The sequence below is a fragment of the Triturus cristatus genome, chromosome 5_1 (genome assembly GCF_964204655.1).
Source record: "Triturus cristatus chromosome 5_1, aTriCri1.1, whole genome shotgun sequence".
Classification (NCBI taxonomy): domain Eukaryota; kingdom Metazoa; phylum Chordata; class Amphibia; order Caudata; family Salamandridae; genus Triturus; species Triturus cristatus.
This window is the reverse complement of record NC_140587.1, coordinates 317,127,769-317,154,994: the sequence shown is the minus strand read 5'-3', so window position 1 is coordinate 317,154,994 and position 27,226 is coordinate 317,127,769. Positions and strand designations below refer to the sequence as shown.

Genomic DNA, 27,226 nt, shown 5'->3' with positions numbered 1-27,226 from the left:
CCCAGCCCTGGCCCGATCCTAAGTGGCCCCACAGATCCACCCCCGCGATCAACAATAGCAAATTACACACATGCGGCACAGCAAATACATGGACAAATATTCTAGTCCGGGTCATGCCAGGCGGTCAGGCAGGATCATCAAGGGAGATAACATCAGCCCTGGCCAGAACGCGGAGACCCCACCAAGCATGGCCACCGCTGGGAGTGTACCTCAGGCAGAACAAAGGAGCAAGATGGCCGCTCCCGGCTTAGAAGACGCAGAGGGAGAGGAAGCGAGAGTTCCCAATCATAAACCATCACCACAGCGATAGTAACCAACACAGTTTTCCCCACAGAACGGCACACACTCCGGCGATGTTGAGGAAGCCGTGGCAACACTTGCAGAGGCAGAGTCTCAGCTTTTAAAGTGGAAGGGAGCTTTGTATCTGCAACTTTGTCATTAAAAGAACACTCGACACTGTAGCCAGGGAGAGGACGTTCCACAGTATCCCCCTGTCGCCACATTGTATCCACCTCGAAGGGAATGAGAGGCATTGGGGGGTCAGACAACCGCAGTAGTTCCCTGGATGGCATAGCAGCATCGATCTTCCGCTCCAGTTCTCGAGTGTGTTGGCACCATGTCGCCCTCAAGTCTTCCAGGGCTAGAAGGATATCACCATAGGTCAGGTCTGCTCCTCGCTTCCGCATGTCGGCAGTATGTAAAGGCGCCACCAGGACACCCTCCAGCTCGACAGTAGGCAGGGAAGCTTGCGTCAGGGGTATGGAGGCTTCCGTCTTTCCGGCGAGGTAGACCGGCACCGCCACCATTTTGGCAGTTAGCCCACAGCGGAGGGGTGAGGGCGACTCCATAGGGCGGAGGAATAGTAGTTAAGGCAAGAAAAGTTACTGCTCGCTATACGGGGCTCACTCGATGGGAGAGCCCTCGGCTGTAGTGCAATGCGGGTGGTGGGCGCTCTAAAACGGACACCGCTCTGACCGCTGGTAGCAAGACAAAGGAAGGTTCGCCAGCCCGGGCCCAATCATACAGGAATTCTCTCCGTCGCGAAGAAGGCTCCGCCAAGCCGCCCACTCCACATCCGGTCACATTTCCCCAGGCGCCGGTCCAGCCCCAGGTCGTCTCACCGTACGTGATAAGCGGTGTCCGGTGACGGTGGTCGGGCCAGGGTGCGTGGGCAAGGTCCGAAGTCGGCAAACTCTATGAATCCTCGACCAAAAAAGCCGGCGGGGACATCGGAGGAATGCGGAAAGTATCAGCGCATTCATGGTTACATTTGCTCGCACCGTAGGCAGGATTAAAGATCAGGATGTCATATAAACAGCAGACGGGCTGCGGAGCCGGGAGTTCAGACGTCCTGTCCGTCCGCCATCTTGGCTCCTCTCAACTTCCTTTCTTAACCCCTTCGGTGCTCATGACGGAATGGTTCCGTCATGACCCACGGTTGAGCTGTGCTCATGACGGAACCATTCCGTCATGACCACGCCCGCGCAAGATTCCGCCAGCACAGCGGCGGAATCTGCGCAGCATCGAAGGGGTTAATGTAGGTACGGTGTGTGTCAGGGGTTTGATACATATAAAAACTGTCTGAAGTAGGGCATTTGTTTTGGAATTGGCATTCACTATTTTGGCTTTCTCTGAACAGCTGTATACAGATTGAACACCTTACTTAATGAGGGTTTCTCATATGTCTGTGGTGGATTGTTAATGTGAACTATGATACCTGCAAAGTGTATGCTATAGGGTTAATGTTGCACCTAGGGTAGTTCTCTCTGTTTTAGTAGTAATGATGCCTGATCTTCTCTTGAGGTATTTTGTACTTACTGTCAGACCTCTAATGCCATAGTAAATTATACAGTAATATGTGGGAAAACAAAGCGTGGATGATGTCATAAATTATGTCGTAGAACATGTAATCAGTGACGTCATAGGTGAGGTCATAAGCAGTGCATGGCGTGAGCGCAAGTTATAGTTAGAACTGCTAACAATACCTGGTAAATTTCTGTGTTTTTTAGTTCAAAACATTAATGTTGTCACTGACAAATCTCCCAAACTACAACGTTACTTTAATTCTTTATTTATAGTGAATTTTTTACGTAGGGTATTATTTAATTACCATGCATAAATGCAACTGCCTGCCGCATCCAAAGTCCCCCCATACAGCCAATCCCATGCTGGGCACGGCCTTTGGCATTACCCATGGGGTGCTGGCCCCAAGCCTGGTCGGGTCCTAGAGTTCTTATACACCAGGGCCACTCTTTCATCCCCATCCCTTACGGCACAGTTTGATTGTTTAAGGAGGAGGCGTGAAGCCCCTCTCCCCGGACCGATTTTGGCCCCAGGGCCAGGCACAATGTTTATGGGGCAGGAGGGCACGTAGGCCTCCTCTTTGAGCCAATTTCAGCCCCGGGGACCTCATGCCCCTGGAGCCAGCTGCAATTTTTATGGGGAGGGGGTACATGGCCTCCTTCTAGGACTGATTTTGGCCCTCGAACGCCATCCCTCCGAGCCAGGTAGCATGTTAAAGGTGGAAGTAGTCACAGGGCCAATTTTGGCCGTGGGGGAATTTTAAAGGGAAGGCACGCAGCCCCCTCCCGGGGTCTATTTTAGCCTTGGAGATCCCATCCCCCGGGGCCCAGCTCAACAAAATGTGCATGCCAAGGTGCCCACCCAGGGCACGCTTAACTATTGTTACAGGCCGCAGGGGGAGCCGCAAGGCTCTCACTGCCCCAGCTGGCTCCCCGCATTCAGTGGGAGCCAGCACAGCTCCCGCCCGCAGGGAGCAGCTAATAATGCTGCTCCCTGCGGGCCGGGAAACAGATCTAAAGCATTTTGAAGCTCCTGCCATCTGGGAGCGGACTTGGTGTTTGCTCCCACTTGGCAGGTGATTTAAAAATGATCAAGCCAAGCGAGAGCAAACACCTGTTTTCCTGCCAGCCACACTGCGGGCAGGGAAACCGCTATATCCTGAGAGTGGGCACCCCGGGACATAGCTGGTGGGCTCGGGGAGGGGTGCTGCCCGGCCCCCTTCTACAAATAAATCGTCCCGGGATGGGCACCCCGGGGACTTTTCAGGATGGGGGGCCCCTCCCCATTTTGAAAATTTTCAGCCCCAGCGGTGGGCATCAAGGGCCTTTGGAAGCTTGGAAGGAACCCCCCCCCCCCCCCATAATTATAAATGTTGGCCCCATGGGTGGGCTCCCCAGGGCCTCAAAGTACGGCGAGGGGGAACGCGTGGACCCCAACCCCATAAATTCTAAGATCGGCCCCCGATGTTGGGCTCCCTGAGGCTTATAATGGCTCGGGGAGGATGGGGTTGTGTGCCCCCTCCCCATACAAATTGTTTTTGGCCCTGGGGCCTAGAGACTGGGGAGGGAGCCACACAGCCGCCCTTCCGTTTGTAAACACAGCTCCAGGCTTAGGCTCCCGGTGCTTATAATTAATAAACACGGCTTGGCCACCATTTTACCATTTTTTTGTTTCGTTTTTTCGATTCCGAAAGAGCCTCATGGGATTACGGTATTTCTTGTGTATTTTCTCATTTTTGGTCCATGAGCTGTAGGGGGTCAGGGTATCCCTACCCTCGCCCCATACATAGATTTTTTTTTCACGACGTCAGGACAGGGGACTAACTGCCCAAGCCCTGTAATGCCTGGCAGCAAAATTGTTGCTGGCATCCAATCAGAGTGCTCACTTTAGAGAGAGTCTGATTCCCACAGGAGCGAGATGGCCCAAGGGAAATAAAGCTCCCTGGGCCAATCAGAATGCTTTATTTTTAAACTGGCGCTGCCGCAAGAGTCTTGGAGACTCTCGCAAGCCCAAGTGTCAAAATAAACAATTATTTTTGGCCATTGGCTCTCAAAAAACTACCAAAAGGATTTACACCAAATCCCCAATAGTACAATATGTGGACGAAGGTCTAGCTTCCTGCCAAATTTGCCCCCCCCCCACTACGCACGACTGAACACTGTGTATATCGGGGGTGGTCGCCCACAGATGGGTTGGGTATAAGGCATGGTCCGAGGCCAGACCCTGCTGCAAACCTCCCACTATGATGGTGAACACAGTCTTGCCTGTGTAAGGGTCATATGCAGCAAGTGGTTGAGAGTCTGTTAGGGGTTGGTCACCCACGCCCAAACAGCTGCTACGCAACAGTAATGGCCATGAGCAGTGGTGGTGTTCGTTGAATAAGATAAAAATACAAAAAGACACTGTAATAAGATCTAAACTTGCATGTGTCACTGAAACACACCTTCTGCCAAGCCCTACGGACAACACACTGTAGTTTTGTTAAATAAACTACACACATTCCTGAGTAAACTATAACATGTAAAGTTCTTTGCTTTAAAAAAAAAAATTTAACATTAGTTTTATATCAGTTTGACACCTAACCATAATAAACAGCAAAATGTGTTTTTTCTTTCCCTAAGATATCCTCAACACATAACAGAAAAACAACAGATGACATTTTTAAATAATGTAGTTGTCAAACTCACTAAATGATAATCAGTACTGACCAAGAATAGGGATTGATTATTAAAAGAATTCTTACCACATATTTCTGCGTCCCAGGGGAAGTGTAATCCTGTTTTATTTCCAGTTCTAGAACATTGCGTTTTCGATTGAATGCAAAAGTGCCATAAAACTTTACCACGCCACTTTGGTCACTGAAACAAAACTGTTAAGGAGCCATAAAATCATTATAAAGGTCCCCCTATTAGATCAAAACACCTGAAGAAAAATGGATAACTTGATATGATCATGCCTTCCAATCCACATTAGAAATTGCTGCTATGTGGCATTTCCTGGTGAAGAAACATTTCTGACTTTATCATTTGAAAAAGAATATTCAGAATAAAAAGAATATTCATTAGCACTTACAAAGTTCTATCCTTAGGTAAGAAAACTGTTGTACTCTACAGAGTCCTGCTCCTCTTGCAAAGACCACAGTCTAGGAGACATAGAAGATGTCAGCAGACAAAGTCTGGTCTCAAAAGCAGTAGGATTCAGCAATGAAGTAGATAACCTGGGACCTTCAGAACAATGTTCTGTATACTGAGCTCTGCAAGTCATTCTACAACTTAAACTTAAATCACCCAAGAAAGCCTTGGTGACCCACCTCAGTAAGGTAGAGCACAGTTTAAATGTTGCTAAGTAGATGTGCATTAGAAAAACTTTGTAATCACTAGACTATTCAATGTCAAGAAAGGGTGTGGTGTAAATTGAGGAAATGAACAATATACATTTCCACAATAGACATGTAATCCAAGAACTCTCAATAAGGGAATGCAGTACACTCACTAATATATACTAAAATTAATTAAATTCCAGATTAACCTGTCAGTTGCCAGAATGGCTCTCCAAAAATTGAGCATTTACTTCTGCATTGATGATGTGCTTCTTACATTCTACCATTTAGTGTTGTAAAATGCATTGGGAATTTTGTGAATGCCACAAGGTTAAGTGTTTATGGATGTTCCTAACATTCACAAATGGTATCTCTCTCTGTTCTTGAGAATTCCATTTTGCACCCTTTTCTCAAATATATGACTGGGAAAACTGCACTCAGCCAGTGAATTCAACAGTTGAATGTTCAGCTTATGGCTATCAATATCCTCAAATCCAGATTTTGTGGTAATAGACGACACATTTTGTACATCTATGTGAAACATGGCAGTTCAAAATATTTTTAAATACAGTCTTTAGTGTTCTACTCTATTTAAATATCCAATGTTGAGCATTACATTGTTCCTCCCAAATATTTCTCCACATCTACCATAAAGTGTAAAAGGACCATCCAGTGCAAAGAGAAAAAAATCAGTTCTCTTTGTCCAGTTCTGTATCTCTAACAATCAGCAACAATAGACTTTCTATTTTTGTTTGTCTGATAATGTCAGCTGGGGTTTTGAGGTCTGCTGTGACAACACTCACTAGATGGCCCATTTAAACAAGCATGGTTTGTTTTAGCTTTCGACTTGTCTCCATTGCATACAATTTTGTCTTTGGCACTTACCTTGCACACTCCTCTCTGTCACCTTTGTCCAAAGAATGCAGATTATTTAAGGGCTTTTTATGTCCTGGTGTTTTTCTTTGGGCATCTTACAAGCAGTGAATGGAGAGAATCTGGGATTAGATAAGCCCAGACAATGAATGATCCAAGAGTAGACTGAATAATAAAAGCAGAACATCGCTTTCTGAATTTAAAGATATAGTATGATTATCATGTGAATAGGGGAAGTACGTACCAGCAAAAGGCCAGACATGTATTCTGCTTTCATCCTTATCATGAAGAAAAAATATGTGGAAAAGTGGAGGAGATGCATCACCCTGTGTATTTTGAATATCCATTTAGGCAAGTGAGAAGATTTTCAGTAAAGTAATTTGGGGAGCAGGCATCGAACCTTGCATTTGATCTAGCACTGGATAAATAGCCAACTAAGATTCCTTACAACTGGATGTCATGGATTTGCAAGTTTGCCATATTCTGGATTCTCTGAGGTGATTAAATATTTAGAGAAGGATGGCATAAGAAAAAGATGTTGCAGTCTAATCTAATAGTTATAATGTTTTAACTAGCAGGGTTTAATTACTAATCTGTGCAAAAATGGGATGATTTTTTAATGACAGTTATAACATGTTTCCCATGGTGTTTCCAATTAGTTTGTTAATAGTCAGATTTTGAAATATTTTCCTGAAGTGAAACTGGCTCTGTATACTGTGGTGGTGTGAATTGAATATGCTACTTACCAGTATGCATCTGTTCTTGGCATGTAGGGCTGCTGACATTCATATCTGTGCGTAGATCGCCGCCTAGTGTTGGGTCCGGATGTTTGCACGTTGTTGTCCTGGAAGAGTCTTCGAAGTATCCTGAGATAGGTGACTCCTCCCCTGGACCACAGTGCGCATGGGCATCCTCTCCATCCTCAGATTGTTTTTCGCCATTGTGGCAGTGATGGAGTAGATACAGAAAGTGATGACCATGCTTACAGTAATTCTGAGAGCTACAGCTGCTACAGGCGCCGGGGAGGAGGGAGGGCGATATGAATGTCAGCAGCCCTACATGCCAAAAAAAACAGATGCATACTGGTAAGTAGCATATTCAGTTCGAGGCATGTGGGCTGCTGAATTCGTATCTGTGCATAGAATATATAGCAGTACCCTCTATTAGCGGCGGCTACCAGTGCCAGCTGCAGCGGTCTGAAAAAGAGTTTTGAGAACAGCCTGTCCTACAGCTGCCTGCTGTTTTGATTGCACATCTACACAATAGTGTTTGGTAAATGTATGTGTAGTGGACCAGGTGGCGGCTCTACATATATCATGCAAAGGAATGTTTCCCAGGAAAGCCATGGAGGCCCCTAACTTACGTGTTGAGTGGGCTCGTGGGGGAATCGTTAATGTGCGTTTAGCCTTTTGATAGCAAATTTGAATACATTTAACGATCCATCTGGCTATACCTGCTTTGGAGATGGCGTTACCTTTGTGGTGTGGGGAAAAGGCAACGAAAAGTTGTTTTGTTTTCCTAAAGACTTTAGTCCTGTCGATATAGTACATGAGGGCTCTCTTTACATCCAGTGTATGGAGTGCTCTTTCTGCGACAGTTTGTGGGTTTTGAAAGAAAACAGGCAGTTCAATAGTTTGATTCATGTGGAACTGCGATATTACCTTGGGCATGAAATTGGGGTTGGTACGTAGTACAACCCTGTTGGCGTGAACCTGTATGAATGGCTCTTGAACGGTTAGTGCCTGGAGTTCACTAACTCTCCTTAAAGAAGTGATTGCTACTAGGAAAGCTACTTTCCAGGTGAGGAATTGAATCTCGCATGAGTGTAGAGGTTCGAAGGGTGGACCCATCAGGCGTGTGAGGACCAAGTTGAGGTTCCACATTGGAGCTGGTGGGTGGCTTGGAGGAATTACTCGTTTGAGTCCTTCCAAGAATGCTTTGATGGCAGGCACTCTGAATAAAGAGAGGTGCTGCCTGTTCTGGAGATAGGCTGATATTGCGGTCAAATGGACACGTATTGAGGTGTATGCCAGATTGCATCGGTATAGGTGTAAGAGGTAACAAATTATGTTTTGGATGGATGCGTCTAGCGGGTTAATGTCATTGTTATTGCAATAAATGACGAATCTTTTCCATTTGGCTGCATAGCAAGCTCTGGTAGTGGGTCTCCTGGCCTCCTTAATGATGTCCATACAGTCAGGTGGCAGGTTTAGGTAGCCAAACTCTAGGACTTCAGGAGCCAGATTGCCAGGTTCAGCTGTTGCGGATCTGGGTGCTGAATCTCTCCATGGTTCTGCGTCAAATGCGCGGGTTTGATCCGCAGCCTTTGATGCGGCACCACGGAAAGTTCGAGAAAGGTGGTGTACCATGGCTGGCGTGCCCATGTTGGAGCAACCAGGACGAGTGTCAGTGAGTGTTGTCTGAGTTTGCGTGCCACCAGCGGTATCAATGGTGCTGGGGGAAAAGCGTACGCAAATCTGCCGGACCAGTTCATCCATATCGCATTGCCCTGCGACTGCGGATGTGGGAACCTGGCGGCAAAGCTTTGGCATTTTGCGTTTTCGCTTGTGGCGAATAGGTCTATCTCTGGATGACCCCACTGCTGGAAGTACGGTTGGAGTACTGATGGGTGTAACTCCCACTCGTGCATCTGGTGGCTGTGTCTGCTGAGCAGATCCGCCATCTGGTTGTCCTTGCCGGGGAGGTGTTCCGCCATGAGGAATATGTTCCTCTGAATGGCCCACTTCCACATGCTCTGAGCCAGATGAGACAACTGTGGAGAGTGTGTTCCTCCCTGCTTTTGTATGTAGTACATGGCAGTCATGTTGTCCGTCCGGATCAACACGACTTTGTTGCACAAGTGTACTTTGAATGCTTTCATAGCCAGGAAGATTGCCGTCAGTTCTAGAAGGTTGATGTGCATCTTCTTTTGTTGTATTGTCCATAGTCCCTGCACTGTGTAAGTGAGTACATGAGCTCCCCATCCCTGGAGAGACGCGTCCGCTGTCAGTATTATTTGTGGAACAGGCTCTTGGAACGGTCGGCCCTTGCAAAGGTTTTGTGGATTCCACCAATGCAGAGAGTTGTATGCCCGACCGCTCACCAACACTAGGTCTTTTAGTTGCCCGTGAGCCTGATTCCATTGACGTGCTAAGCACTCCTGAAGCGGGCGCATATGTAGCCTCGCGTGTGGGACTATGAAAATGCAGGAGGCCATCATGCCTATCAACTGCATGAACACTCGCGCAGGAAGGGAGTGGGGGGTTTGAACTTGGAAATCAGCATTTGCATGCTGTTGATCCTCACTAAATTTGGCTGAGCTGTGGCTGCCAGAGTGTCTATGGTCGCACCTAGGTACTGTTGTACGTGTGCGGGTTGGAGATGTGATTTTGGGTAATTTAGTGAGAACCCCAGACTGTGAAGAAGGTGAATGGTGCGGGACATGTGGCTGGCACATTGCTGGGCTGACTTTGCCTGAACAAGCCAGTCGTCCAGGTAAGGGTAGACATGAATGTGTTGCCTCCGTAAATGTGCAGCCACAGTAGCTAGGCACTTTGTGAAAACTCTGGGCGCTGTTGTCACGCCGAAGGGAAGAACCTTGAATTGGTAGTGCTGCCCTTGAATAGTGAACCTGAGATATTTTCTGTGTGATGGGTGAATGGGTATGTGGAAATACGCATCTTTGAGGTCTAGCGTGGCTAGGAAGTCTCCCTGTTTGAGCAGTGGGAGGACTTGTTGTAGGGTGAGCATGTGGAAATGCTCCGAGAGAATGTAGCAGTTGAGAGGTCTCAGGTCTAGTATAGGTCTGAGTGACCCGTCCTTTTTTGGTATTAAAAAGTACAGGGAGTACACCCTCGTACCTTGCTCGTGGACGGGTACGACCTCTATTGCGCCTTTTTGCAGCATACTTAGCACTTCCTGCTGTAATAGCGCTAAGTGCTCTGAGGACATAGGACGGTGTTTTGGCGGTATTGTGGGTGGAGTTGAGGTTAATTCTAGGCAGTAACCGTGTTTGATAATATCTTTGACCCACCTGTCCGTGGTGATGGAGTTCCACGTGGACAGGAACCGTTGTAGCCTTCCCCCGACAGGTGTTATGTGGTCGGGAGGAAGGGAGAGGGCGTCACGGTTTGTTCTTGGGGGAGGACCTGGTATTACCGTATCCGCGTCCTCTGCCCTTTGTGCTTGAGCCACGATATCCACCCCGGGTGTTTTTATCGTAGGTACTTTGTGTGTTGCCCTTGTTGTAGGTTTGCTGTGACCCCTGTCCTCTACCTGCTCCTCTATTTCCGGGGCGACGAAAGGAGCCACTCCGAAAGGTCTGCGTTTGGAGAGCCCCCATGGACTTTGCAGTGTCTGTGTCCTTTTTTATTTTTTCTAGGGTGGTGTCAACCTCTGGTCCGAATAAGTAGTCGGGGTTGACCGACTGGTTGAGGATGTTATTTTGTACCTCAGGTTTGAATCCGGAGATTCGTAACCAGGCGTGTCGTCGTAACATGACGCTAGTGTTTATGGCTCTGGCAGCTGTATCTGCGGCATCCAGTGCACACTTAATGGATGCGTTTGTGAGGAGTTGTCCCTACCTGATGAGGATCTCTGCTCCCTCTTTGTATTGGTCAGGGAGATGTTGGAGTAAGGTTTCTAATGTGTCATAATGTGCGCGATCGTAGCGAGCTAGGAGCGCCTGAGTATTGGCAATACGCCATATGTTAGCTGCCTGGGCTGCAACCCGTTTGCCGGAGGTCTCTAGCACCTTGGACTCCTTGTCCGGGGGAGGAGCATCCCCAGTTGTCTGTGAGTGCGCCCGTTTGCGGGCATTAGCAACCACGATGGAATCCAGAGGCAACTGGCCTCTAATGTACGTAGGGTCCCCAGGCGCCGACCTATATTTCTTGTCGATCCTGGGGTTTATTACTCTTGCCCTGGTGGGTTCTTTGAAAATGTCCTTTGCTGGTTTGAGGACACCTTTCAACATGGGTAGAGTTTTGATATTCCTTTCTGAGGATGCGAAAGTATCCATTAGAAAATCGTCCTCGATTGTGTCAGAGTGGAGTTGCACACCATGATTTGCCGCAGCACGTTCAATGAGGGCGTTGAATGCGGCAGTGTCCTCTGTGGGAGACGTTTTCGCGCCATATAGCTGCGTGTCCTGTGTATCCATAGGTGCACCCGGGTCTACAGGGTCATCCCAAGCCTGGTCAGGGTCCTGTTGGCCTTCAGGGTCCATCTCTCCGGGGTAGGGGACGTGGTCACCCATGTAGTCCTCCACAACGTCGGTTTCGGAGTGTGTCGGAGAGAAGGACTGTGGATCTGGGTAAGAGATATGGAGAGGTTCGTAAAGAACTGGTTCCGAATCCGCTGGCAGCTTTTTCTTTAGCGGGATCCGGTAGGAGTCCAAAGCTTGCTCGGAAGATATTCTCCGCTTGTGGAGCATAATTCTGCCGGTGTCGGCATCGATGATGTGGGATGGTGACGTCTCCGTAGGAGAGCGTTCGGCAGGCGTGATCCTAGTGTGGGTGACACGTGTTCTGATTTCTAACAGTTTGGGCGCCGTGGATGGCGGCAGGCCAAAAGTGATGTTGGCTGGTGCCGGAGAAGCTTTTTGAGCTTTTTTCGGCTCGGAGCCTGACGTGTCCTGGAGGGCTGCCTTTTCTTTGATGCGTTGCAAGGACGCTGCAACTTGCCGCACCTGGAACGCCGACGGTTCTTTGGCGCCGAGCGGGTCTGTAGAGGCAGGCGTGGACTTCTTCGGCGCCACGGGGTCATCGAGTCGAGGAGAGGTAGTAGCTGTCGACGGCGTCGATGATTGGGCCTTTGGTGCTGCTTTCGAAGTGGTGTGAGACGCAGCGGCCATTTTGACCTTTGTGGCCGGAGCCGATTGTTTCGGTGCCGGGGGCCGAGGCGGTTTGGCGGTACCGATGGCCTTTTTCCGTGTGTCGGCGCCGACGTCGGCTGCTGCGAGCTCGGCACCGAAGTCCCGTTTGGTGCGGTCGGTGCCGACGGGTTTGGCTGGCGTCGAAGGTGTAGTGGGCTTCGATCCGACCAGTGTCACTTTCAGTTTCGGTTTCTGTGGAACCGATACGACTTTCGGTTTCGGTTTCGATGAAGGGAAACCAGTCGTTTTGGGTAGTAATGGCTGTCGCTGAATGTCCGAGGCCGGGCCAGAGGGCGGGGCCGAAGAACTGCGGGATAGGTCTTGGGTAAGGCCCGAAGGCGATCCCTCGACCGGAGCCATAGACTGACGCACTGGGATATCCTCCGTCTGTACGGGTAGGCCTTGCTCATCACCGGAGCTACTCTCTTCGGCCCCTAAGGCCTCATCGTAGTCTCCTACCTCGGTGTCGGCTTCTTCTCTGTGAAAGAGTTGTTCTTCGATGTCTTCCGATCCGGATTCGTGTTCGGAAGCGGGGCTGGAGAGTAGGTTCTCCACGTCTTCCACATCTTCGTCCTCGGCGCTGAAGATGTTGGTCGGGGCCGGTGCCGCTTGCTGCGCTTCAAGTCTCGCTGCTCGTCGATTCCGGAGAGTCTTTTTGGATCGGAATCGGGCACAGGCCATACATGTGGATTCGTCGTGATCCGGTGAAAGGCATTTGTTGCACACCGGGTGGACGTCGACATGGGGATATTTCGCATTGCAAACAGGACACCGCTTGAATGGTGTCCTCAATTCCATCGTCGATGTGTTGGGTAGATGGTCGGAAACGATGCGAAAAAGTTGTTCTTGAAGTTAGTAAACTAACAAATAACTATCGATACCGATCGGGAACAGTACCGACGCGAACTAAAGGCCTTTTGGCCTGAAAAAAGTTTTTCCTAACTTGAGTAAATATAAGCACATCCGAACCCAATGGCGGAAAAAAACAATCTGAGGATGGAGAGGATGCCCATGCGCACTGTGGTCCAGGGGAGGAGTCACCTATCTCAGGATACTTCGAAGACTCTTCCAGGACAACAACGTGCAAACATCCGGACCCAACACTAGGCGGCGATCTATGCACAGATATGAATTCAGCAGCCCACATGCCTCGAACGTAAATATATCAGACACCTGATTTCAGGCCATTTATGTAGTAGTGGCTGTATGCAACTCTGGAAAATAACACTGGATATTAACAGGCACAGTGGTAAAACATTTTTCACTTTCTATGAAGGAGGAAAGGTAATCATAAATACAGTACCAAAAAGGTGCCCTATGATGTTTTACTGTGCCAAAGAGAGAATATCAGAATTAATCAACTCGTTTAGCTCACTCATTACTTTCTGGTTTTGGCTTCACTATTTATTTAAACAACCAGTATTCGGTTTTCGAATTCAGTGCAACATTTTAAAAGCAGTCCGCTTTCCTCTAAATGTCTGTGCATTAAAATCTTACTTCCTACAATATAATATTTTACCATTGAAAGTCTTCTCCTACTGACCACATATGTACGCACGTATGTTTGTATGCATGTGGAATTTGTATAGCACAGACTTGGCAGAAACGCATCAGAATGCTGTTTACGCTCACAGGCAGAGATACAATCAGTGGATCTAGGATGGACTGCTGGGTTATTCATGGAAGTGTATGTTTTTGCCTGATGAGAAGCTATCATATACCTTAGATGTGCATTAGTCAAAAACACATCACACGTCTTAAATGATCACATGAATTATAATTAGTTTTTGGGAGTCATACTGAACCACTATCACACAAATAATCAATTTATTTCCATTGAAGTGTGTGGTGTAAAGAATTAGGGGAAGAAGGATAGCCTATGGCAATAAAACACAAACTGCATTCCTTGCTGTAAACTGAATTATGAATTGACAGATTTTGATCAGGTTTCATATATGGACTTTGACCATTAGCATCTTGCTTGCTTCATAATGATTTTTACATTTTTGTTGTGCAAAGCAAGTGTTGTTTGTATGTTTAATGATTTTCTTGATTCCTCCTGACAAATGGAATGGGATGTTTAGTTCTTCATAGAAAATTAGGATTACGTTGACCAAATAAGAACAAAACATTATTTGACTGAGAAACTACTTTCTCAAATTTTATTTTGAAAATTTGAAAACATTGTTGGTCATTTTCCTCAAGAAGAGGTTATTGTGTGACAGTGAATCTTGGAAGAAAGCAAAGACTTGAGGAACAACATTGCAGAATACTCCACATTCATTACTCTAGAGCAAGTGTCTCCAACCAGTGGATCGGGAGCCACCAGTAGCTCCCAGACACCTTAAGAGTAGCTCACAGTCTTGAGTTCATTTTTAAATACGCACATGGTCACATTTTTCTTTTAAAGTTGAAGGAAGGTGGTGTTATATTATTATCATGAGGCTGCAGATAGCAGAGCATGATAATGAGCAGTGCTCAGTCAGATTTATGGGCCAGGATGGGGCACAGAGGCGAAGAACTGAAGTATGTAACTTTTGAAGTCCTTGTAGACTCAACATTGGAGCGTGAGACCAAAATGATATTCCTGAATGCATTTAAATGGAAGAAAATTAAAATTAAGTTACCTTAATGATTAACAACCTGATTTAATTTTTCTCCCATTTCAGTGTCGCATTTACAAGCAGCGGGCCTTTTGCTTCTAGTGGCCAGTAGACACTGTGCCATTTTAATAAATGAAAAAGGCATTTTTTTCAAATGAGAGAAATTTTTCTATGAAACATCAAGTGTTAATGTCTTTCTTCACTTTCAATTAAGCCAATTATGTCCTAATGTTTTATGAAGCATGTTTGTTCACTTAAAATTCATCCCATTTAAACAAATGTTTTTTTTTGGTATACATATGGCACCATGTATACAGGTCGCTGGGAGCAAGATGCTTGGTGTTTGTAAATGTGACACTTGCAGATGAGAAATTTAAATGATGAGTTTTATGGAATCCATATAAGCAAAGTTTACTCTTCAGTTTAATTTTCTCGACAGTGCCATATTTATAAGTGAAAAATACAGCCATTATTTTAAGTGTGAGAAATTTAAAGTGCAGAAAAATGTTCCATATTCTGAAATTTTTTGAAGAACACTTTCCTGCGCTTTAAATTTCTCCCATTTGTGTTATACATATAACAGTGCCACATATGGTGAAAGGTATGTCCTGTGACACAAGTACATACCACAGAGTCTCTCAGTCACCCGTACACACTTATCACATTCATACGCACACAAGTTCATACATCCCCAAAGACCACGCTCTCAATGACACACATAGCAGCCCTGTCATAGTGCCCCTAGTCAGAAGTATCCAACCTTTTCTGTAGTGAGAGCTACTTTTCATCAGTGAAAATCACTGAGAGCTACTAAGGCTAAGCAACTCACGTATTATTACCAGACGCCCCACACATAGCTTAATTGACTTTAAGCATAATGTACATAGAGCCAGATTCTATGGTTTCAACAAAATACTTTGACTAGGGGCACTATGATGCAATTTACTTCACATGGAGTGCATTGATAACTGTTTTTTGTTAAACATATTTGAACTAACGTATTCTACATGGACTCAGCAACAGCCTACCACAGAATTTGAAAACATGTTAGTGTTATAATATTGCTCTGTTCTTGTATTTGTCATTTTGAGTGTTTTGAATTAATGAGCTTATCAAGCTAGGAATACCAAAAAAATATAACTAAAATACAAAATAACTAGAATCTACATTTTACCAAAGAAATTTGCAAGCGGCTTAATCCAACATTGAAGTCCGCATTTTAAAGGTAGTGATAAATTCCATTTGACAGTAACAAGTGGAGCAGAGATGGCACGGCAAATTATCAGAAAGGTTTACATTGAAACTCAATACTTGCTACATTTGAGATGTTTAAAGTGTAACGTGAACTTTCATTTTTTGTGAAACTGAATATACTTCAGACCCAGAATGATTGTGAATTAAATGGTGCTACACACAACGTAGAGCGCTTTTGAAAGAGGCATTCTTATTTGTAATGTTGTTTATCATTAAGGTACTTCTTATATTCCTGGTCCCTGAAGCCTGCCAATGCAATAGCACTTCTCTTTAGCACAACAAAATAAACTTCACTTGAGCAAGAAAGGATACACCCACTGTTTTATTAATGGCTGAATATCTTTGCCAGAGACATTGGAAATAGATTTCAAAAATCCTGATGTGGAAACCAGCATCTGACTCCACATGTGGGACTGGAACTTCTGAGAGGAGGCAGTGCTGGCCAGACTCAACAACTTGTTGAAAACCTACATTGACAAAAAACAAACATAATGTATACATTAGCATTTGATATGCAATCATTAAATGTGTACAATAATATTCATCCAAACAAGCAACTCTCTTAAAAAGAAAACAATTAAAATATTACCCAACATTTAAATATAGAATTGTAGTAATTAATTCAACAATCAGCAGAGGTACTATAATTATCTCTGAAAAAGATTATTTAAATAAGACATATTTGAACTCAGATCCATAACGACCTTCCTTGGTATACACTCTTTCTGTTTGCTATAGTGGTCCAAGACAAAAGTGTTGCATGGAGGAATGAGAGGGAGAACAGCTATAAATCGGGTTTATGACCAATTACATAGGGAATACCCAAGCTAAAGGACTGAGTTTTTCAATGCCATATTACTTACCGCAGGTGTCTTGAAAAGAGGGTTTGTCTTAACAAAGCCCACTGTGAGCAGGGAGGCTCTCTGTGGACTAGATAGTTAGTACTAAAGACTGCAAAGAATAGGCATGCTTTTGGGGTAGGCATTTCTCATCTCTCATGTGACAAAAGCTCTGAATAGGTTGCAACTAAATGTAAAGGGCTAACACATGTGCTAAACTGATCAAGTGTGGAGCTTTTAACCACCTGGCATTTGACAAACCTTGCGAAACATATGGTACACTAGTACACTTTGCTGAGACCCCTGAGGCAATAACATATCAAAGTTTTATCTTCTACAGGTGTCATGTCTTGTAAACTGGTGCACCAGGTACTCCACCTTTTACTTCTACTGTATTTCTCCGGGCCTGATAACTGTTGCAGATTTGCAAGAAAGTGCCTTGCTGTGTTCATTAAAAAAAATATCCACTGCAATACTGCACACTACGAGGTTCAGATGATTAAGTCTTCGCCTATGAGGACTATCTTTATCTTATCTACAAGGCAACTCCTAGAGAGAAGACCATTGTGTTATCAATACTGTCACAAGATTTACAAAAATTCCCAATACTGAGATCAGAAAATACTAAGTATAAAATGGTTAAAAACAACTAGTGGACACACTTACGCTCAATAGGCAAAGGAACACATAAGCATTCAACCAAAGAAAAATAGGTTTTTCAGTAGATGAGGGATTTCAGTGATCATATAAATACCATCACTATGTAAAAACATTTACAACCTCAGGGAAACACTCAGCATTCAGGTTCCGGGAGTTCAAGCTTGATAAGCTAAAGTAAAGAATACACTTGTACATAAAAATGATCACAGCAGCTATACATGCTTTAAATACTAGACATGGTGTAGTCACAAATTGGTAAAAACCTTTCCAAAAAACATTTCTGGTAGGCAACATCTTATCTACATACTTGTAACATAAATTCCATACTGATCCGGTTTTCAATCAGTCGCATGACAAGATGAGCTTTGCACTGGAACATCTTGTAATACTCCCAGGACAAAGTGTGAGGATGCTTTATAGAAAAGTGTAGATGTGATGAAGGGCTGAAACGGACAAAGTACATAGATAAAAAACAATTAGTGGTCACTTATCCCCTTACATGCGAGAAGAAAATAACAATAAGAAACAAATTAAAATCACATAAAGAAATCAATTCAAATTTGTTTAGTTAGACATAGTGAAAACAATTACGGAGGGGACAAATATGCAACTGTCATTTGGACAAATCATAATACTGCATGAAATGCCACAATATTAAGTTGCAATTTTGAAGAATGTTGTTTTCGATAAGAATCGCCATACTTATGATAGTCTGGTATTTACCAAGAAGTGTAGACAACGCAGGTAAAGTTCAAGGGCCTTATGACTAGTTTGGCGGTCTTCCTGAAGGACCACAGTAGTCCCAGGAAGACCGTCAGGCCCATGATCAACCCAACTGCCGGATTAGAGTTGAATCCAGGGCGGGCGGTGCGGCGGTATGTTAGGCTCATACGAGAGCCTTAACAGCATGCCACCGCCATTACTGCGCCATTAAACCATGCACATTTAAGGGGGGGCATATCATGTGCCCCCTGCACGTATACCCCCATGGGCAGTTTGCCCTAGGGGCACAGTTTAGGCCCCCTTCCCTGCCTTTCCGCACCACCATCATTTTAAGCCCCCCTCAACACTGCGACCGCCGCAGGATTCTGGCAGTGATGGGGGTTGTGTGGTGGTCCCACCACCACCACCATCGTAATACGGTGGTAGGATCGCCGGGGTGGAGGAGGTCGGACCACCACCTTGAGTACGGCATACTTGCAATAAGGCCCCAAATATGTTTGGCACCACTGACCTACAGCACACAGTCCCCGAGTTCGGTTTAACATCGTTCTGTTATTAATGACATGCAGTCTGTGCAAATAGAGTTACACTATTGATAGTGCACCATTAATGGTATACCAACAGAATTTGATTAAAATTATTGTGTCACTTATTCCTTAATTTAGGACATATATAGTTCATAGCTTAACATTACAGCACCACTACACCATTTGGGACACACAAGAGTAGCAGAAATTATAATGCTGAAGGCTTCTATAATGGTTCACTCATATCAGTGGATTCACATCAGCAGCAAAATTACATTTGCAATCCTTCTGGTTTTGACCAAACAGTTACGGCTGATGTTTTCTAATCACGGAAAATACAAATCATATACAGTCCTCATAGAAAGTCTAAAACAAAATTCAAAAACTTCACCATTTGTTACCTTCTAACTTGCAATTAAAATGCATTATCATATTTTTTTTTTCAAATAAATCTACAGATCCTACTCCACAATCTCAAAGTGAGAAAATATTCTAAACTGCCCTCTCTGACTCTCTTGAGTTTCAAGCTATCAAGGGCATCTGGTAAGCTGTATATTCTTGGATGCTCACTGGTGAGTGTGAGGGGTCATGAGTGCTGTCAGCGGAGGGAAAGTCTGACGAAGAATGAGGCAAACAGCCAGTACGGCAGCAGAGAGAACTGACTTTAGGTGGTAGATGGTGGGTAGCTATCTCAGACTATCTGCTTACTACCATCTGCCTTCTTTGCCTGGCAAAGGAGATAGCCAGGTGAGCAATGGCCACAGTGGAACCATTCTAAAAACGTGGCCCTGCTGGTCTGAGGGTAACAGAGGACTGAATAAAAGGTCTCCTTGGGGGAAACAGAACGGTAGACAGCTGCAACTCGGTGGATAGCGGAATTCTCTGTAGTAGGACTGCCCTGGATGCCTCATCAGGATATCTCTGGAGTGTCAATGAATTGCACTAAGACCATGAGGAAACCTACTATGAAGATCATGCACACCAGAAGGGGGCTACCTACAAAATACAATAATTGCCCTTGAACAACAGTTTGCTGCAGTTCGGACACATGGGTCGCCTGGTGTAGTGGATGAGCAGAAGCTATTGGGAGAACTGGAGACATTTTTAAGGCAAGAGCTTCTCATTGAGACTTTTATGGAGTTTCTGAAGAGGAGACTGGTGTGCAATGGCACTGGTCTATGCCTGTCTAACATGAGCATGTGCCCAGTTTTGAGCTTGATAAGACACTTTGAGTCATTCTTGGGACTCCAACCCTGTTTCACTGTACTTCTGTGGTATGGCTTCAGGTTGACTAGGTCCCATGGGACGCAGGTGCCAACTAGAAGGATATATACAAGGGCTAAGGTTGTCTCCAGACAGACAGGAGGGACTTCTTTTGCCCCATAATCCACTCTACCTCCTTTTGGTCAATGACCACCTTTAAGCTTTTTTTTACTTACTTCTCCCACATTTTATTACCATCCCTTTTCCTCATTTCTTTTCACTACGATACAGCGTTGCAGCCACCTCATAGCTAACATACTAGGTGCTAGTGTAACTTGCCCAACTTCGGCCAGACTGCACACTGAGGTGAACAGAAATCACATCACACCCTCCTACTTCCGAGGTTTGACATTTCTGTTTGTCTACAAAATGAACCACATTAAACCATTGCTCACATGTTCCCATTTTTATTTCTGACCCATTGAGGGGATGGTTGTGAGCTTTTGTGATAGTGCTGTTGCAGGGATTCGCCACAAGCACAGAACTATGCGTTTGATTATGGAACCTTAGTATGTAGGGACTGAATTATCCTACCACCTTCGTACCAGTGAGCCCGGGACCGACCAGCTATAGTGTCTCACTTGCCCTCATACTCATTCAAAGAGGAACAATTGATTAGACACCCCAGAACATAACACTCCCGACTCTCAGGAATCGCGGTTGTGAGACACGCCCTTTCGTCCACAACATTGTATGAGTCTACAATAAGATCTGACAGAGACATTAACAAGTTTAAAATATTTATTTTAACTAATTTGCTCTAGTATGAAGTGTACGCGCCACAATCAGCAGAAACATGCATAACACAAATACGGTCAGCATAGCAAGTAGTCCGTAAATCATAAAAATAGCTGTCATGATGAATGACAGTGTAACCTAACCTCCCTCCCCTTGCATAAAAGCAAGATGATTATAGATTAGAAGATCTTTGGGTGTCATCAGCAAACCCCGTACCTCAGTCTATAGATGGTAGATCTACATCATAGGTGCCGTCAATGCTCTTCTTCCTGGAAAGGTCCCTCTCCAAGTGTGCACCACCTATCCTTTTATTCCAATAAGACCAAAGTACATGTTCTCAAACAACAGCTGAATCTGAATGTTTGGTCTAGGTGTTCGGGCCTGACCAGAACAGAATAACAAGGGGCATTGTTCGACCTTGTTCACAATGATCAGACTAAATCCCAGGAACCTGCAAAGCGTGAAAACAACTGTATGTTCTTATGTGAAAGTTTCAGAATGGCACTTGCAAAATAAACGCATGTAGTAACGTGTGCAAAGCAGCGGACAGTATGCTGCGTGCTCATGCACAAGGAAGATGACAATGTCTCCATAGGCCATATGACAGTGCATTTCTCATGTTATTAATCACTGGATGACATTCAAATTCCAAAGAGAGTGTACTTATGTAATCACTCATGGTACTTATAGTAAAAATAAAGCTGAAATAGAAGAAAAAAACTAAAATACCTTGTCTGGCTAAGTATTCACTACGTTTATAACTCTAAACTAGCTCAAGTTTTGTAGTGAATCACATGATTTTGGCATAAACTCAGCAATTCCTTTAAGGTCCTCTACTTTGTACCACACTTAAAACCAAAGATCCAACTAAGGTCACAAAAAAGTTTTCAAATAAACTCCAAAACTAAATTCTAATTAATGTATGGCAATAAAAAAGATTTCAAATGTCTTGAATGTCCTGTGGATCATGTTCGAGATAATACGATGAAGAATGCGAATGACTATCCGTCCAAACTAGATATGCGAGAATGTAGGCGACTTATCAGAGCATCTACCAATACGCCAATGATTAGATTCTGGAGCTGAACAAGCTCCAGAATCTAATGGTCAAGAACGCTCATAGTAAGCATGTGGCAATATTATTTCAAGCACAACACAAATCTGGCATGGCATGGTCGAAGGAAGCATCAATCACAAACCCCTACCTTGAACACTATTGGATGAGCGAAAAAAGAAACATCAGGTGATTCTGTAAATAAGTAGCAAAACTGAAATGGGACTTTAGAATAAGAGCAAGGTGTCATGGTTGACAAAAACCCACCACAAAACATTGCCCAAAGGACATCAACCACACTGTGAAATGGAGCATGTCTAGGGCATTTGTCAAGATAGAAGGAACAATCAATTAAACAAAGCAGAAAAACTTCTTTGAGGATAATCTGCTCCTTCTGCAAGAAAGCTGAACATAGGAAATATCAACAGAAAGTGGAAACTAAAAGTGAGGACCGTTAGAGATGTGAACAACAGAAAGGAAAACACAAAGGATCCTGTTTAAGATGCAATGACTCCGGGCCTGATTACGGTCTTGGCGGATGGGATACACCATCACAAACATGACGGACATCCCGTCTGCCGTTTTACAAGATCCATAGGATATAATGAAACTTGTAATATGGCGGACGGGATGTCCGTCACGTTTGTTATGGAGTATCCCATGCGCCAAAATCGTAATCAGGCCCAAAGTGTGACTCGGAAAATGGCAATATCAACAACAGTGAGGAAAGTAGTAGACAAATCACATTTGCTCAGGTCTTTGATTTGACAGAAAGAAGTCTTTTGCAACAAAAGAATCGTGAAAATCGGACGCTCATGAGGCCTTACATAAATGCCAATCTAAAAGATAAGAAAACGTTCAGGTTTACTAAAAGCACAAATAAATGTGGTAACCAAAACTCATGCTGTGGCAGACCTATACACCGGCCAACAATTTAAAAATGTCACTGACTTTTTGTGAACTTAAGTACTGTTAGTTTTTCTATTTTTGCAATTAAGGGGACAATGTTATAACTGTACAAACAGAGCACGCCCAGGGAAAGCCCTACATATGGAACAGCTATTTAACAGTTGGTCAGGTGTTGTCACCTCCTGCTGCCACCCTCTGCCCTTTCATTCTACTCCCTCATTATCAAACCTTGTTCTCATCAATTACCTTTGTGTTCTTTTCAGGTAAGTAATGTGTCGTAGACTTCAGAAAGCCTACTATAGCACAGTTTGCAGAAAATGTGAACAAAAGATGAACACTAAAAGGTATTCCTGCTATTTGAGTTCTCACTGTTATGATATCAACACTACGAACCTCACTGAGTGAATCTCATTACGCTGGGGCAGCAACAGCACGTGTAACTAAAGGTTTAGCATTGGTGTGCCTCTTAATATATAAATTATAATAATGATGTGCACATCTATAGAAGCAGAATGGCAGGAACCAGTCCAAACACCCTAGCAACAAACCTACAATGGGGCATCATACCTTTCCTCCACCTTCCCATGACCATAGTCTCTCTCTGGTTTAATGCACTCAATCAAACATGGAATCTTCATTTGGGACACAGACAAGACATACAACTTATATTTAAAAAAAAGTATCCCTGCACACAGAGCAGAAAAACCTGCTCATCAAGACAGTCTATTAATGAATAAAATGTATCTTTCTTTGAGGATCTTTCTAAATTAGGAATGTGTGCTGGAGCACTTTGGCACAGACTTCATTCTACAGTAAGAGCAAAGTAAACCTCTTGAGCTTAGTCGCTGGCCGACCTTCCCTACTTTATAGGTCATGGTTAACGTTCCTAAAGCCAAATTCCATCTGTACTTATGAAGCAAGTACTTAGTGAAACAGCAATTTAAAAGCTACTACCGATGACGCACCATTTCAGGAGAAAACCCAAGAAAAATGTAAAGTTGGTAACGACCATCAAAGGAAAAACTGCTTGGTTTCTGGAACAGTCAGTAATACAAATCTAATTTGCCAAAAGCAACAATAAGTAAAATAATGTATGGCCAAATTCCAGGTATAAAAATGTAACTGCTACCCTATTACAGTTTGCACCACTACTACTACTCATTATACTAGGATACATAGCCTTCAAAAGTCTAAATAGTACTTATGCCAAGGTGCGCCTGCCAACATTCTTAATTTATAAATCGTAAAATATTGTAACTATTTCACAAAACAGCATGGCAGCATAATGTTACACGTTTCACCAACTATACACAACAATACAGAAATTGTGTGCCACTTATTGGATTTAAAGAGCACTTTTCCACTTTAAAAGGTATGAGGGTTACATGGAGCAAACTGAAAGAGAAACAGTGGTCAAACCCTTGCAATGAATAAGAGATGGCTACATCTTGCCATGCCAGTGGTGGCAGATGAGCAAGGGATATATCAAAAGATCAGAAGCATAACTTGGAAATTAGAAGTGAGGAGAATGGCTAAAACAGTGTTATGAAGCAGACTGTAACATGTAGTTGAACAACTTGTTGGGAGAATGATCAGGTCAGCCTGTGACAAAGAAGAAAAGAGGTAATTTTATAGGCTTCCATGGAGGTACAGTAAAATGGGTTACATTTGCATGTTAGAAGTAAGGGATTTCTAGCTGGAGAAGACATAGATTGTTTGGTTTTAAAGCTGAGAGACAGAGGAGCCTTTACTTTCCAAGCTCTTTAACACATGTAAACAGTAGGCTCTGACTGACTGTGTTCTTTAAGAACCGGCATGATGAGGGCAAGTTTCCCATCTCTGTAAGATGTCTGGGACTAAAGGAAAGAACAGCATCTAAGGGACCAGAGAATGATGGTACATTTAACAGTGCACAAAGTGGAATCAAGGCAAAAGATAACTAAATTCTGGATCGCGGTTTGAAATACGACAGACAGATCAGCTAATCTTTGTTCATGGGTGATTGGAGGTTGCACTTTTCCGATGTTACATTACGTTTATGGTTAGATACAAGCACACAATAAAGTCCAGTGATTCCACTTGTGGAACTAGTAATAGAGTGAAGTCAGTTCTGATGGAGTTAGCAAGATATGATAGCTTAAACATGTTCGTGTATTGCGGTGAACATAGAAATAATTTGTTTTCCTGGGTTTTTGGCATAATGAAATCACTTGACAAAAAGAGCAGTTTTTTCCAGGGGGGATGTGAAAAGGTGTATGATCCCAATGGATGATGTGACAGTCAAATATCATTAAATTGTGGTGAACAGGGGCTGCCTGTCTCATACATAAATATTCTCAAATGCTCCATGCATGTATTGTGATAGTGGAAGAATTGTCTCAGGTTATCATTGAACTAGAATCTGAAATTAAAAATTTGCAAGTCACTCTAACAGCACAAATGGCACCGGAGGTATGGTCTAAAACACTGGATGACATCAACCTTAAATTAGATAATTACGCAAAAGAAATCCATGAGCGTAAAATCAGAAAATTTCGTAGGGACACCATCGACTACAAATTAGATGAGGTTTATACCTGGGCGGAAGTGTACGCCCAGAAACGTAACTGGCAGAAACAGGGTACTACTTCGTCAGAGGAGAGTCTCGCATCAGTTACAGACACTCAGTTATCCCGTCCACCTGCCCCCACCAGTGTACAGTCGCAAGAAAGTGAACCAGCTATCGCTGGGCCAAGTACATCAAAAGTGTCTTTTTTAGAGATAAGCCCAGCATCAAACCAACCTCCCGCACTGACAGTAACATCCTCAGCAAAACCCGTCGAGGCCACAGATTCAACAAGAACAGGATCCACGAGAAGGGGGAAGAAACATTAGTGGTGAACATTTCTTCTAAATCTTTGACTTCCAAACAAATTGCAGTTCTGAACAAAGGTTGTTCCTTTGTTCCATCATATACAGGAAAGGCTCTAGACTCGCAGGTTGATCTTTTTAAGTTCACTAGGAAGCTTCGTCTTCAATACTTTTTTTCCACTATTGAAACCACTCCCAATCCCACTGTGGATGAGGGTTATCTTGAATTCAAACCTAAAAGCTCCTTTCTACCACCTTTTTCACACAAAACCATTGATTTATTTGAGAATTTGGTCAAACAGGATCTAAAACATATTCCATGCTCAAAATCAGGGTCATTCAACTTGTCAAAAGGTGAAAAAATGGCATTGAATTCTTTAAGATGTAACACCACTCTTTACTTTACAAAAGCTGATAAGGGAGGGGCACTTGTTGTAATGGATCGTACTCACTATGAAAATAAAGTTGAACTAATGTTACAGGACCGGGATACGTACATCCCACTTACTGAAGACCCCACGAGTTCTTTTGTGTCCCTATTGAATTCCATTCTGCAGAACGCTGTGGACATGTGCTGGATCAATAATAAAACTAGGGAATTTTTGTACACGAGATTTCCGCGTAGACCTTCTCTGTACATGCTACCCAAGATCCATAAGAATGTCAACGACCCCCCGTTGAGACCTATCGTCTCCGGGTGTGGGTCAATCCATGATCCACTAGGACGATACTTAGACACTTTTTTTCAACCAATTGTGCAGTCCAGTCCATCATACTTGCAGGATACCACGCATCTATTGAACATCATCGCTGGTATGAGCTTACCGCATTCAGCTGAAGTCTTTTTGTGTACCATTGACGTTGTGTCATTGTACACTTCGATTCCTCACAGTGAGGGTCTCGAAGCTGTTGAATGGTCTTTATTGAAGCAGGATTCCATCAGAGCCAACAAAGTGTTTTTACTCGAACTTTTACACTTTTGTTTATTCCACAGTTACTTCCAGTGGAAGGGCGATTTTTTTCTTCAAGCCAATGGCACGTCTATGGGCTTTTCTGGGGCACCTAGCTATGCCAACATTTTCATGCTTAAATTTGAAACAGAGTATATTCTATCTAATACATTGTGGTCATCTAAGCTCCTTTTGTATCGTCGATATATTGATGATATTCTAGTTGTATGGCAGGGATCCAAAAATGAACTAGTGTCATGTATACAACAGCTTAATGTGATTAACCCTAGAATTCAATTCACATATTCAATTGATTCCCAAAGCATTTTATATCTTGATGTTATCTTAACGAGGATGGGCACTAACATTAAGACTGCGGTGTATAAGAAACAAACTGACCGTAATAATGCTTTGCATTACCAGAGTCTTCATCCTTGGTCTCTAAAAAGACATCTACCTTTTTCTCAACTGTTAAGAATTAGACGTATTTCCTCTGACCCTGAGTCCAGCGTGCAGACCATGCATGAATTCAAAGACAAATTTCTAGCTAGGGGTTATCCCCCCAAAGTGGTGAATGAGGCTGCAAGCCGAGCAATGATGAAGAGTCGCGAATCACTTTTACTTAAGCAGGATAAACCGGTTTCCTCTAGTCGAGAAGTATTTGTATCTACTTTCGCTAGTAATTCCAATTTTATCAAAAAAAGAATCCTACAACGATGGGATCTACTTCAAAATGAAGCTGATTTCCAAAATCTCTTTACTGAGCTACCGCTATTTGCGTACAAGAGATCTAACAATTTAAAAGAGATGCTGAATCAGACCACAGTTAAACCAACTACGTTATTTAAAGGCATGACAACTTGTATGAATTGCTCACATTGTCACAACGCCATCACTGGCAGATATGTGACACATCCATGGACAGGCAAAAAGATCATTCTTAATTTTGATGCCAATTGTAACAGTCATCATGTTATTTATTTTAT

At 43.8% G+C, this 27,226-nt stretch overlaps 1 protein-coding gene across 2 annotated transcripts in view; it reads right to left on the bottom strand.

The window, feature by feature from the left end:
- TAF2 (TATA-box binding protein associated factor 2) overlaps window positions 1–27,226 on the bottom strand; it is a 948,796-nt gene that overhangs the window by 695,621 nt on the left and 225,949 nt on the right. For both annotated transcript variants that reach the window (XM_085605048.1, XM_085605049.1), the window contains exons 11-13: window positions 17,534–17,669; window positions 16,040–16,194; window positions 4,547–4,661 (exon numbers count right to left, since the gene is read on the bottom strand). In XM_085605048.1, the coding sequence (XP_085461174.1) occupies window positions 4,547–4,661; window positions 16,040–16,194; window positions 17,534–17,669 (406 nt within the window). The remainder of the gene's footprint in view (window positions 1–4,546; window positions 4,662–16,039; window positions 16,195–17,533; window positions 17,670–27,226) is intronic.